Source organism: Wyeomyia smithii, chromosome 2, assembly GCF_029784165.1.
Source record: "Wyeomyia smithii strain HCP4-BCI-WySm-NY-G18 chromosome 2, ASM2978416v1, whole genome shotgun sequence".
NCBI lineage: Eukaryota > Metazoa > Arthropoda > Insecta > Diptera > Culicidae > Wyeomyia > Wyeomyia smithii.
Window position 1 is genome coordinate 266,086,933 of NC_073695.1, and position 15,270 is coordinate 266,102,202.

Below are 15,270 nucleotides of genomic sequence, written 5' to 3' on the forward strand. Positions count from 1 at the left end.
AGAAGAGAGTAAACTAATTGGACCATAACTTGATGCTTCAGCTGGATTTTTTTTTCAGGTTTTAAAATTGGAGTGACTTTGGCTTTTTTCTATTTTGAGGGAAAATATGCTAATTCAAAGCATCTGTTAAAAATTCTTACCAAGAAATTTAAAGAGCTTGTACGAAAAAGGCTTGTGTCATCGCAGAACAATCACTTTGTGCATCCTGGAGGTGATTCAGGAGGATCGGAAGTAAATATGTTGTACAGGACTGGGGCCAAGACTGAACCTTAAAGCACACCTGCTCTGACAGGAAATCTATCAGATTTCTAATTCTAGTAGACAACCTGTAGAGTTCCATCAGTTAGATAATTTTTCAAAATTTTTATTATAAAAATTGGAAAATGGAAAGTAGACAATTTTGCAATCAAACCTTCATGCCAAACACTGTCGAATGCTTTTTCTATGTCTAGAAAGAGCAGCTTCAGTAGAATAACCTTCAAATTTGTTAGCTCGTATCATATCAGTAACTTTGAGCAATTGATGAGTAGTGGAATGCCCATGGCGAAATCCAAACTGATCATCTGCAGAAATTGAATTTTCATTGTTGTGTGACATCATCCTGTTTAGAATAATTTTCTCAAGCAGCTTACTTATCGAAGAAAGCAAACTGATTGGTCGATAACTTGAAACCTCAGCTGGATTCTCATCCGGCTTTAAAATTGGAGTTATTTTTGCTTTTTTCCATAATTTGGAAAAATATGCAATTTTGAAACAGCCATTGAAAATTTATACTGAAAATTTCATTGTGCTCGCAGGGGGTTGTTTTAATATGTTAAATGTATGTTAAAGATTCTATCATCACCAGGTGCTTTCACATTTTATAAATTTTTAATAATTGATTCAATCTCATTCAAGTTAGTTTTATTTATTTCTGCAAATAAAAAATTCTGCAAAGAAATTCAATCAAATTGACGCGCGACTTTATTTTTAATTGGACTCACAAAATTCAAATTTGAATCATGAACACTCTCAAACTGTTGAGCAAGTCTTTGGGCTTTTTGTTTATTGGATACAGGAAAACGTTCACCATCTTTTAAAACTGGAATAGGCTTTGAAGGTTTCTTAAGAATTTTCAACAGCTTCCAAAAGGGTTTTGAATATGGTTTCAATTTTTCTACTTTAGTCTCAAAATTTTGATTTCTCATAAGGTGTAAACCTATTTTTAATCTCTTCCTGTAGATCTTTATAAATAATTTTAAAAACAGGGTCACGAGAACGTTGATATTGACTCTGAGAACATTTTTCGAACGAATTAGAAGTTAAAGATTTTCGTCAATTATTGGTGAGTCAAATTTCACTTGAGCCTTTGGAACAGAACAATTCCTGGTATCAATGATTGCACATTTCAATTTCCGACCTCGTACTTGTATTGAAAGGTCTCGGAGTTGGTTGACGACTTCTGATCATCATCTCGATGACGGGGAAGCCTTATTAGATGATATTCGGTCACTTTGGGATGTTTTCCAGAAATCGGAAGTCAGTCGCCATCTTGGATTTGAAAATTGCGTCTGGAGTTAATTCCAGGCTTCGTAAATGCCAATATTGGATGGTATCTGACCATTTGGAAATGTTTCACAGAAACCGTAAATTATAATCTTAAGAATTTGAAATAGTGTCCAAAGTTTATGTCCGGTTTATGAACATCATCCGGATTCTTAAAAAATGATTAGGACGCATTTGTTAATTTTAGGCTGTATTTGGAAAACTAGAATTGGCCATTTTAAATTTCCAAATGACGTCAGGGGTCAGATTTTGGCCTCATCCGTTTCTGAAAATACCAACATTTATTGGTATTTGGTCATTCCACAGTTGAGTTCATCTCTGAAACGAAGGGAAAAATATAAATAAAAGCAACTGTGTTACGGAATTTCATATTGAGAAATTTAACGTACAACAATTTTTATGTAACATAAATAATACAGTAGGCGTAAAAGGTTTTGTTTTTGAGTAACAATTTTTATACATACATTTGGTAAAGTCTGCATTGTTGTTTTTAAGAGAGAATTGGTTATACTCCAATTAGCGGGAAAACAAAGAGGCAGAGCTGAATGAAATATGCGAATCGTTCTTCGTACTAGATACAACCTGAGAGGTACAAGCAGTGGCACTTGACATCCATGCTTACGCTGATGAAACAAGACGCATTATATTGTTGCTAATGTAAAAAAAAAAAACAAAACAAATAACTTGGTCTCTAAACTTTCTATATGTAACGTAAAAAAATTAAAAGCTGTAGGCATCTCAAACTGAGAACAAGTGAGAAAATGATCAATATCGATGTTATCGTATATCTAAGAAAATCATTCCTTCCTTCCTCGTTGAAAAGACAAAGCATTTCCCTTTATTATGAGTAACTGACATACAACTTTTAGACGGTTTATTAAATTACACTAATCTACTAACGTTTTACAGTAGACTTTAAATTGATAATCTATTTTTCGACATTTTTACTGTGTTTTCTGATGGAGTCTAATAGACACCGTCTATCTAAAATAATAACAAACATGGTTGTAACTACAAAGTTCCTGCTAATCCTCACAAAGAAAAGCAAATCGGAATCAATGATAGATGGTTTTTACTTCTTCGATGTAATAGATTTCCAATAGCGCTCATGAGGGTTGCAAGTTCTACAAAAGAAACAAAAGATGACAACGGCTTTGCTACACGGAACAACACGTGTAAATACAGAAACGGATTCAACGGGGTGAAGTCAGTCAGTACATCTATATGTCCATTCGAAAGAGAGTTCAGGTGCTTGCAAAAGGCGTTCTTGCAGGTGCTGGGCCTGAAGTAATTATAGTAGTCCGCTAGCTAACATCAACAATGAACAAAAAGGTACAAAAGCCAGACCAGACTGTTTGAAGTATGCAACAATACAGGCTTCAAGTAGCCTTCGTACAAGACGCTGCATTTAATAGGTTTTGAATTTTAGACTGACAAGAAAAGCGACAGCTTTTGAACAAGGATATAATTTCTGCATATCTCTAAACAGCTGGACCCAATGACAACATCCGGCAAAAAGTTCTTTCTCAAATGATTAGAACGTGCAAACTTCCGGTAGCGTTCAGCAAATTAAACACGTTCAGAGAAAACAAAAGATTCCATTGCACCACGCCACGTTCTGCACATTTGTCTGAGCGCCTCATCCCAGGCTCGCTTTTCTTACAATGGGTGCCAATTTTCGGATATCTATGAACATTATGTCTTTTCTATTATGTAGAAACCGTTGCCAAGCAGCCACTGGAAGGGGAAACGACATTGTTTCCACCTGTTTTATTCAAACCTATTATCGCCACACTGATACTACTATCCGAATTGCCTTTTGCAATATGCAGAGTGCAATCTCGTCTGCGAAAAGCGTGCATGAAAGTGCATCCATGTGAACCACCGTAGACAAGTGATTCCGCAATCATCCAGGGATTTATTACGCTCTGGAAATGACACATTTTCATGTGATTATGTAATTTCATTTTATTAATTGATTCAATGGGAAAAGTGTCTTGTTGCGGCTTTTTTTTTCGTTGGTTTATTTTGTTTTTTGTTTTCGGTTCAGTAGCAGTTGTAATTGATTTTTTGTTTTTGTCGACATTTTTTGTTGGGAACCCGCAAGTACCGAGCCCACCTTTTCACTTTTTTGTTATCTCTACCAGAATGATTCGCATACTAATGGGCTTCGCTAGCCTACCAGCAGGCAGGCAGGCGGACGCACGGGCTAAACAAAGTTTTTGTGCTTGATTATGATAACGATAACGATAGACCCATTCTCGTCCCCCCTCCCCGAAGAAGAAGTTTGCATCTTTTTGATGTAATAAAAGCAGCTGGATGTTTTTGGTTCTTTCGCATGTCCGTCGCAGGTTAAACTTTGTTTCACATTTTTTCACTCATTAAAGATTCTTTTCGTAGATTCAATTATGTCCGGTGATAGCTTAGTTGTAAAACATAATTTAAATCTCACCTATCCATCTTGAATTTTTTCACACTAGGCTCTATAGATTCTAGCTCCTCAATAGGATTAAAACGTAACTCATTATCAACCAAGCCGCGAATCACGTCAAATGCTATATTCATTTCGTGATAAAAGTGCAGCAATATCAATCTCACGCTTTATGATAGACAGTTATTGTCTCCTTTTTACTGCCAGCGTCAATGACGCAACCATGTGCATAATCCTTAAGTGGCACCGCCCGGTTCAATTACGCTAGCCTGTATATTAACGACTCTAGTTCAGTGGAAGTTACGGGTGGACGTGTGTCCGAGTGTCGCCACCAGCAGGACCAGAGAGAGAGAAGAAAAAAAAGGATAAACATTACCAACACTATTGGCTGCCTGGCTGGTTTGGCAGACGATGAGTTGTACAAGGACCGTGGAGCAAAATGGAAAGTACCACACACCAGCCACAAAAGTAATAACGATAATAAATTAATCATTAGAGCACGGCTGAAATTTTCCGTCTCTTTTGTTCCCCGCTCAGACTGTTCAGTAGGGGTAGGTTAGTGTGTGTGCCTGACAGAGACCACCAATAACAAGCTTACATGGCGAGTCGGCTGATGACGAGGTGGAATGATGTGGAGAAGACCGTATAATCGGAAAGGATTCTTTTTTTTTGTTTCATTGGATGGCAATATTACCGATTTAATGTGTACGTTTCCAGCTATCAGTTACAGTTCAAGAAGCGTTGAATGTTGTACAAGTAGCACTGTTACGGTTGAATGAGGTTTGTTTTATCTGAGCTTAGTAAATTAAGTATTTAAATCTCTACGGCAGAGTCACGTTGCTTGGAATGCTAGCGGTAAGAAGCTTTATACAATGTTGTGGTTACAATACGGCATTAGAGTTGCTACAGAGACTTATAGTTATAGTCTTTGGAATCCACAAGGACCATCGAAGAAACGGAAAAGCTGCGTTAGATGTACGTGTAATAGTATAAGAGAACGGAAAACCATCTTAAATTTACCTTTCGTAGCCTATGTCATAGTCAGTCAACTGCAGCGAGTGCAGATTACACATTTTAAGTAAAATTCACCACGATTTGATTATGATCAAGCCCCTCAAAATATAAATATTATTTGTTCTCCTCTTAAAAAATCATCTATAATTAGAGTGAAAAGTGTGCTCCAAGGTTCACTGTTAATTGCATCATTCAATCAACTATGGGTAGTTTATTACAAAAGTTCACATCAATGGACAACGTATTCCTAATTCCCTAACAAAAAAAAAAGCGTAATGTGGAATTGATAAATCGAAACCAGAAAGCAGTTTATTGTTACTACCCTAACACCGTGGTGGTTGAAAGCAACAAAATGAACATGAATATAACGCATCATTCACATGAACAAATATGTTTAGATCGAAATCGAAATTGATGATATTTTTGAAGAGTGTTTCCCGTATTTTGTCGAGACTATTACATATCAATTTGATTTTTTCTGCCTATTTTAGCATACTTAAGAAAAAAAAACTTATGGAAAATTGTGAAACCACTAGATTTTATTATTTTCAAATCGACGTTCTATGAACCCAAAACTGCTCGGTAATTTGAGCTATAGATAGATCTTCTTACTTAACTGCTCGAATAATACATAATTGTTGCACTAAAGTCTACGAAATACGCTTTTCAAGGTTTATTTTTCACCAAATAAGTTGTAACAGACATAAAACTTGGCTGCCCTATTCAGAAAAATGAACGAGTAATTTGAGTTCATAAAACTATAAACATACAACTATACACGTGCAATAATTGGTTTCAAATTCAATTTCTTTATTAACTAGACATTTTTTCTTACAACTTACCTTATTACCAAAGTTTTTAAACAAAAAATTATATTTGTTTCTATGGTTTATTTATTAATTCAAGTGCATTTTAATATTGGTTCGTCTTTTTCTGTTATAAGGGTTGGTGGGACTTTGCGTGTATGGCTCTCATGCGTCCAGTATGGAAAAGAGAAAATGAGTTGTTCAAGTCCGGGTGAGAAACCACGCTCGTTCCCAGTCTGAATCTCCTGGATACTAAGGACCGGGAGTCGCTAAAAGAGCACCTTAAGGTTTAATCCACCGCGGGAAGATTTACCCTAAAGGATCTCTGGAGCCGTAGGTTGTATTCTTTCGGGCCAAAGTGAATTCATTTAGGAGAGACCCTACTCTAGAAAAGTGGAGGAAATCAGTTTTGTTGTTGCATTTTTGCAACGCTTATGACAGCATCCATAAATTACGTAACGCTCATAGGGGGGAGAGGGGGTATCTTAGAGCGTTACGATTTGTTACATAGGGGAGGGGGGAGGTAAGATCAGCGTTACGTAACAAAAAATCTCTGGACAGACTTTTCAAAAAAGAGCATTTTTATTAAGCAAATTCTTCTACAGCGTTACGTATGTTTTATAGGAGGGTTGGTGTGTTTCGTTACATATGGGGGAGGGGGTCCAAAAATTGTTTTTTTTTTGCGTTACGTAATTTATGCATGTCGTCTATACCCTCACAAATGTTGTGCCTAAAATTTTGTTTAAATATCTGATCGCGTTCGAAAGTTACAGCTGAAAGTATGGAATCACCTGGTAGTATTAGCGAAGACGTTTTATGTTACATCTGTTCATACATTACACACGCATTTGATGACCAAATATATCAGGGCTAGTAGCATGTCACTTTTTTTCAAATCACTAGATTTTATCGCTATTTCGAGCCTAGTCACTAAAAAGTCACTATTCATACTAAAAAGTTACTGAAGGCACTACTTCACAAAAAATGGTTACTAAAGTCACTATTTAATTTTAAATGAGCACAGATAGCTTAATCTGTATCAAAGCATACATTGGAAAGAGTACTTCTCATCTACCGAATATTTGGACAGTTCGGTTCGTTATGCTTTTTCGTTAACTGTACTCGACCGTAATCTCCTGTTTTTCCTGATTGAAAGGAGTAAACAAATTTTTGTTCAGCATAGTTGTGTTTGGTCCTCTACTCGTTGGATACTGAATAAGTTATAATTTTAAATCAATTGCAATCATTTCAATGTGAAATTACGGTCGTGATTTTACTCCGATCAATTTCTCAATTTCTACCAGTCATTTTCTCCTTAAGTACAATGCAAATTTCGAGGAACCTTGTTAAATAAGTTTCAGTTGTGACTGAGACGACCAAAGTTCGTCCGAATAAGCTGTGTGTTTCGGTGGCAAGCCTCAAGCATGCTAGTGAGATTGGTGCTGTTGAGCTTTTTACGCGGGAGCAGCACGTGTACATTTTTTCGCACGTGCTCGCGTAGTGGAGATCGATGGCATTGTTATCGACTCGAGTTTGACCGTTGAGGATTTGTTGAAGGTTGGAACCAGCCGTTTCAAGAATTATAGTCTTCAGCCGATAAAGATACTGGATTGCAAGCAATTGTATACAATATCGTTCAACAAGACTGTTAAAAAACCCAATTCAGACAACTTTCACCGAGTCTGCTCGGCCGAGCTATGTACTCGTGAACAAGGTGCGTCTATCCGTGCGCTTGTTGGTGCCGCGGGTGAATTGCATCAAATGCTAGCAGTTGGGACATTCGACCACTCACTGCCAACAACAAGTAGAGATGTGGTAAATCCGGAGAATAGCATGCAGAAGACGCCTGCGATAATGATGCTGAAAAGCGCTCTGAGCGCACTTCCGCAGAAATGCTCAATGAGGCTAAAAAGGTTTCCCTGAATCTTTACGAGGTATTGTCATCTGATGAGCCTCGTTCTGATGATTCATTTGGGGAACCTACATTTACTGAATTCGAAAATCTAGGGAGAGTAGAATCCTCTATTTTCCAAAACTTTCTCGGAGAAGACAAAGGAGATTACCATCTAAAGTGGCAGATAGTTTAAAGCAAAGAAGTGTTGTTAAAAGCACGAAGCAAACTCCTCCGGAAACTTCTAATCTCCTTCCTGAAACATAAAAAAAACCAACTGTTCCTTATTTTCGTCCAAGATTCAGGCAGAAGCTGGACTGCTTAAGTTTCCAGAAATTATGGATTGGATTCTCGAAAATTTCATCATAACTGATTCCCTTGGAACTATTCTGCTGGCATTTCTATCTACAGTTAAAACGGTTTTTAGGTAGTTGGTTGCTAAATGGCCCTTCCTTGAGCAATGATTGCCAGTTTTATCGGCAAGGGTTCTATCGGAACCGGGGCGGGAAAGCGTTCTATCTCTGTTTTGCAGTGGAATTGTAGAAGTATCATTCCCAAAATTAATCCATTCGAAGTTTTGGTTAATATATACGAAAGTGATTTTTTTCCCTCTGTAAAACTTGACTCACTTCAAATATAAATCTTAATTTCCATGATTTTATTGTTATTCGCCGACCGAGAATAATGGTCACGTGGAAGAATTCTGTGGATTACGAAGTGCTATTGTTTCTTTCGTATTAATCACGCACAATTGTTTAATAGTTCGTAGGACCTCACTCAAAACATTCAATGGAAGTTATACGAGGAGAAGATTTCACAAGATTTCGGGTCTATTTAAGGTCTTTCACCACTCGAAGAATATAACTAATATAACTTCTTTGAGAGTTTGATTCACGGCGCCACGTTACAAGCTCAAACGAAGAAAAATCCCGGCGTAAAAATTAACAGACAGCCACTTCGTGGTGGGACAAAGAAAGACAAATATCGGAGATATTTACACGAAAAAATCCGCCTCGAACTCGAAAAAATTTATTTATATGCCTGCACAAATTTTTGTGTGCTAGCGGTAAATCTAACTTTAGTAACAATTGCTAAGGGGATTCTTATCAATAATTGACAATGCCTATCAATAATTAAAAATGTCTATCAATAATTTGCCTCATTTTTGTGATGATTGTGATCAATAATAAATTAATGAAAAGTTGAGTTGAAGATCAATCACATTTAGCTAAATTCGCAGCATTCAACCAAAGACCTGCTTGCTTTTATAGCTTAGAACAGGATGGTGTAGTGTAGAATCGTACGTGCTATATGCCGTTTTGAAAGTTGTTACTCTCACTAAACAAATCATGAATACTAATGTCTTAATCGATGGGTGAAGTTTTCCCCAAACTTTCAGTGCAATAAGTAGCATATCTTTTCAATTGCAAATCAGTCGAAAAATTAACTAAGAATCAATTGAAGAAGCAGCAATCATGAATTCGCTTACTGTTCGCGATATTTATTTCAGATTCATGTTATAAGTGGCTCCGATTATTTTTCAAATTGTGTCATTTCCCCAGTTTCGCAAAACCGAAGAAAATATTATTTCTTAATTAATATGAATGTACGGAACATGAATCACATTTTGTGTGTGTTGGCAAACAGTGGAACTAAACCAATGGAGCTCTCAGCCACGCAAAAAAAAAATAAAACATTTTATCGTGTTGTTCATTTAAGGGAAAATCTTCTCGTGTTAGATGGAAGCAGCTATCAAAAGTGCAACACTCTGAGGCTGCGGCTGGGAGATAAAAAAATTTAGTTCTGAGCTCGAAATGCTGCTCAAGTTGAACTTTAACTGTCTTTCGTAAAACTTGTCAATACTTTGTATGAAATGTAATATATATATATATATATATATATATATATATATATATATATATATATATATATATATATATATATATATATATATATATATATATATATATATATACTTTTTTTTTTTTTTTAATTTTTTTTTTATTTATTTATTTTTTTTTTTTTTTGAACGAATTGAATTGAAAATGTATTGAAATTGAGAATGAATGATACAGCAACTTTTTTTGGGGTATAAATTGCTTCAAAAAAATGTTTGTAGTATGTTTTAAAATTAATGAAACTAATGGGAAAATTGTCCTAAATGGGCATGAGAAAGGTTTAAAAATACTAACAGGTGATGGAAAACAAGTTTTTCACGCATCCTTTAGTAACAATTCACAGTCTTGCATCAATTAGAAAAAAAAATTTTTTGCTTGTTGAATTTTCTCTAAATGGGCTAAACTAATAGCACAAAATAACATCTTCAGCCCATAAGAGCATCTGTACAAAGTTTCAGCCAAATCAAAAAAGAGCAAAAAATATGAAAATTGTATTATGTTAATTAAAAATAAAAATATGAAAATTGTAGCAGTGCGCACCGCGGTGTACTTGTGTGTATTCTTACTAGAGTGATTCACCACTCTTCTTCCACTCAGCACTCTGGTATAGCCATAAGTGTGTTAATTTTGTCTACAAGCGGCAGAAACACACCACGAAACAGAAAAAAAAGAATTATGCAAAAAAAAATATTTTATGCAAAAGGTAAAACAAATTTTGATTGATTGATAGTTTTTCAATTATTGATGTTGGTCTCGCGTTCTATCAAATCGGTCTTGAATCATAAAACTGAACAATTCTGTGCTCTATTCAAATAAATCACTCGCGCGTGGCCCCTACAGCATGATTAATGTCTGTGAGTTTAAACCAGTACCAAATAGAATAAAGCTGAGTGTGCATCTCTAATCAGCCGACTGAACGCAGAATAAACCGAAAATTGTTCAATAGAGACGGATATAAATCATATGATCGCATCACTTATCGAAGCGAATCCTGGTCCAACTTACCCTTTCCTACTAACAAAAACCTCCTTTCTGTGGCCTTTGTGGAGATGCAGAGGTTAACACGGTTTCCAAATAGCAAGGGTCACGCTAACATCCCATTCATCTTCCCACCTGATTGCAAGGTCGTGGCCGGCGTCGTTATTAACCCTTCTAAGTATTGAGTCACTAAAACTTGTACAATGACAATGGTCGGTCACTCCCAGTCCCATTCAGTGGATTCACTGTGCAATTTTACTAATTCGGATCAATCACGGAGTGCAACCATTGATATGTGCAGTCAGTCAAGTTAAGCTGTAGATGTTGTTCTCGAGTTTTATGATACATTTTTCATCTAATTTTGGAGACGCGATTTTATTGTTGTTCTCGCGTTTTATGATACATTTTTCTTCTAATTTTGAAGACGCGATTTTCACTTGCCTCAATCTTCGATTGTGGTTTTCTTAGATTACAGGTTTTTTTTCGAATATGAATGTAACGTAAAGTAAGCCTAGATAGTGTTTCATGTATTTAAAGTTTTTAATATCAACTTTAATTTTTTTTATTTTGTCATTCTGGTATTTCCTGATATGTCTAAAACTGTGTTATCAAATTAAATGATATCAACGCATTTCTCTTTTAGAGACACTCGCTTACAGAGCTATATAACCACAGGTAATTATGATTTTCGGTGAGAATCAGGGAGTTTTATTTTTGAAACTGACTAGACACGCTTCAAGATTTTAATTCATGATATAATGTGAGCAAACGTGCAATTACAGCCATTAAAATCGTATCAAAAAGTTGCTTAAAATACTGCACAACTCAGACTCGGGCGTGGTTGCTTGAATTAGTGTCGAAAAACTAGGTTTCACTAGACTGTGCCGAGCCGATGGCATGTCATTACATTCCAAATGGAACCACAACTCTGTCCCATTATGGCACTTTTCGCAAGCGTGGTTTGGCTACCGATCAAACAAAAGGCTATTAGCTTAATATGACTTAACCCGAAACCATCCTGCTGCCCCACCACGTCAAAAGAACCTACCTCACGTACGGTAGCGTATCGACCTATGTGTGCTATTGTAGCTTGGTTACGGGCCTATCAGTTTGACCCGTGCCGAAGAGGGCCCATAAACCGTCAGAACCGCCGCACCACACAATTGATAACTGGGACTGTGAATGTTGTGTGTTTCGTGTAAAGGCCAACCGATCAAAGAGAATGAAGCTGATTGAGCTCCACGTTTACCGGCTTTCTATGACCCAATAGCGACAAATTTGAATACAATGGACGCCAATATGCGTGCGGGAGTAATTGCGGCCTGATTTGCAGGAGGAAGCAAATGATGCTTCATGTTTGGCCGATTTTGAACCTAAATTTAAATTGGTGATTTATGATCGCGTTCTATTCTCGTTTTTTTTTTTTGGTGATACAATTTGCTCAAGTAAAACCGAAAATGGAAACAGCACGACAAATAACTTGTATTTGCGTTGCAGAAAAAAAAGTTGAATTAAGGCACCTTTCAACTGCTCCACCTAATCCAATCATCTTCGCCACGCACTCGACTCCATTCCCAACGGTCCTTGGTTTGTTTGCAATTTATTCAAAATACAAATAAACGTTCCCTGCATTCGCACTTTCTGCGCAAATACTTATACGGATTCTTTTTCTTTCATTCTTTTTCTATATAGACGGATGCCTTGCCTGCCGCCATTGGAAGTGAAGTGTCTGAATTGATAAGCTTTCCGGCCGATTCGAGCCAACGAACAACGTCTTAATCGTTCAGAACAGCCGAAGGGATAAAAAAGTGCAGCCGGCAGCCTCACCTCTCCCAACAACGATTTCGCAACGAAGAACAGACTGCGCTAGGAATATAGGCCTTCCATCTACCCCCATCCTCCTCTTCGATGTGCGAACGCGTGTGATGGAGGCCTGCCATCCATAGATAGGACTCAATAGGTCACAGCGCGCGGCGGTAACAACGACGACGGCTACAAGACGACGATCCGTAATAGTGGCAAAACGGTGAATGCCGAAAACACATCTAATCTATGTGGTTCTCTTCCTTGGTACTCTAACACACACTCAAATACGCTAGCTGGTGAAGTACCTTGCGGCAAGGTTGGTTGTGTAACCGGACAAAAAAAAACCGTTTCCTAAAGTCACGTTCCGGGTGAAAAAGGGTGGATTTTTTCCGAAGCCGATCGTCCCTCGCCCTCACATCTCTGGTAGCGTAAAGTGAATGAAACGAAGAAGAGAGTAGCGAACAGAGAACGAGCGATAGGTTAATTATAGTGGCACTTATTTATCCGGAAGCGGCGCTTATCTAGTAACGAAATTGTCAATTGAGACAAAGTGTTTCGTATCGCAGGAAGATAGAAGAAAAGTTAACCTAGTAGTGGTAGTCCTAGGCAGAGTAATTGTGTCGATACCGGAAGTAGGATGCGCTTGTCGGTGGAATTTCGTTGTTGACAAATGCTCCGGGGTCACTATCTGTCGGTATCAAGGCTGCGGTAAAAGCGCACTATCTGGAACAGATTTTTACGAATTTTTGTTTGCTTGTTTCTTTTGTGTGCTGCAATGCGATAGTGATGTGTATCTCTTTGAAGAAGAGAAAGATTTGATGGGTACGATTTTGGTCGGTGAGTAAGCGGTGAGGCGTACTCGAGTGCAATAGAAGTTTAGTTTATAGGGTGTTGTTACGTGTGTTGAAACGTAATTATTGAACACTGGAAAAATAACCATCATCAATGCATAGTGAGGATGAACTAATTGCCCGTACTCACAAGCAGCAAACGACGCAACAAATCACGACCGTTACGAAGGTCGTGCGCGAGGTGAAACAGTTAGGACCGGATGGACAGCCCTTCGATTATGTAGCAATGCCACTCGACATGGGACCCGATGGACAACCGCTCGACTACGTGCCGATGCCGATGGGAATCTACACGACCAGGTCGCAATATATGAACTATAATCACTTGGACCAGCAGGAACAACTGGCCGCAGCTGCGTCGCAGTCCCATCTGCAGGGGCCCGGAGCCAAGGGAATGGGAGGACCGAACGAAAAAGGACAGTACCAGCCACACTATCAGGATTACGAACACTACTCACAGTATGCAGATTCTGCCTACGACCCATCCGGAGTTCATCATCCTCCCCACCCACAGTCCTACCTCGGAGAGTATCAGATAAACGATCGTTCGACGCCACACAATTCGAGCGAAAACAGCGAATCATCGATACCCCTTCCGATGAATGTGCCTCAGATGGGCAATCCATCTGCAAATTTGCTTCCACCGGGTTATCTACAGGGTCAGTACGACGAAATGGGTGAGTACGTTATAGCCCCGTCTCCCGGTGGGCCCGTAGATCGCCTCTACCCTGACAACCCATCCGCTATGGTGTACGGTTACGTATCAACTCCTCCCTACGGAACGATCAGTTCCCACGGTCATCTCGACCCAACCGGCGCTAACGAACCTACGTATGCCACAAAGCAGCTTGCCTACGAAGCTGCAGCCAGTGCAAATCAGCGAGGTGTCGTTCCACCGGAAGGTGCTTGCTACTACGATGGTGATGACGATCTCCCGCAGCATATGTCGAATCTGCAAATCCACAATCATGTCTTTCTGCAGCACCACATTATAACCTCACCAGGAGGAAATAATCGATCAGCTGGCAATGGTCCACCTGATGGCCCCGATCTAGACGATCAACGCCAGATGAAATGGCGAGATCCAAATTTAACCGAAGTAATCGGTTTCCTTAGTCATCCCAACAACGCCATTAAAGCCAACGCCGCAGCGTACCTGCAGCATCTTTGCTACATGGACGATCCCAACAAACAGCGAACTCGAACTCTCGGCGGTGTTCCGCCACTGGTCAAACTGCTGGGCCATGAACACACCGACGTTTATCGGAATGCCTGTGGTGCTCTGCGAAATCTTTCATACGGTCGTCAAAATGACGAGAACAAGCGTGCAATAAACAACGCCGGAGGAATTCAGGCGCTCATCCATTTGCTGCGAAGAACATCCGAATCGGACATTAAGGAGCTGGTAACCGGCATCATCTGGAACATGTCCTCCTGCGAAGATCTGAAGCGATTCATCATCGATGATGCCATCCTAGTGATCGTGTCGTACATCATCATTCCGCACTCGGGTTGGGATCCCACCAATCCGGGCGAAACCTGCTGGAGTACGGTGTTCCGAAATGCCTCTGGAATCCTGCGAAATGTAAGTTCAGCCGGTGAGTACGCGCGGAAAAAGCTACGCGAGTGCGAAGGCCTAGTCGATTCGCTGCTTTACGTGATACGGATAGCGATCGAAAAATCCAACATCGGAAACAAAATCGTCGAAAACTGTGTGTGTATACTGCGCAATCTTTCCTACCGCTGCCAGGAGGTGGAGGACCCGAACTACGACAAGAATCCCATTCCGCACCATAGCAGCGCGGACGGGACGTCGCACGGTAGTGCAATAGTGAGTGCAGCTTCGTCCAAGGGCGAAAACCTAGGCTGCTTCGGAGCGAGTAAGAAGAAAAAAGAGCAGCAAGCGGCGGCGGTTGCAGCCCAACAAGCCGCTGAACCGAAGGATCACTCCACCGCTAACGGAGATCCGGCGAGGATGGCGTATAAAAATACTGCACATTATAAAGGTAAATTATTGAAAGATTTGTTACGTTTGATATCTTTTAATACC

At 39.1% G+C, this 15,270-nt stretch overlaps 1 protein-coding gene across 3 annotated transcripts in view; it reads left to right on the plus strand.

Moving 5' to 3' along the window:
• The window catches only part of LOC129721593 (catenin delta-2), a 69,852-nt gene that overhangs the window by 50,151 nt on the left and 4,431 nt on the right, over positions 1 to 15,270 (plus strand). For all 3 annotated transcript variants that reach the window (XM_055674346.1, XM_055674344.1, XM_055674345.1), the window contains one exon: positions 12,256 to 15,226. In XM_055674346.1, coding sequence (XP_055530321.1) covers positions 13,315 to 15,226 — 1,912 coding nt within the window. In that variant the 5' untranslated portion in view covers positions 12,256 to 13,314. The remainder of the gene's footprint in view (positions 1 to 12,255; positions 15,227 to 15,270) is intronic.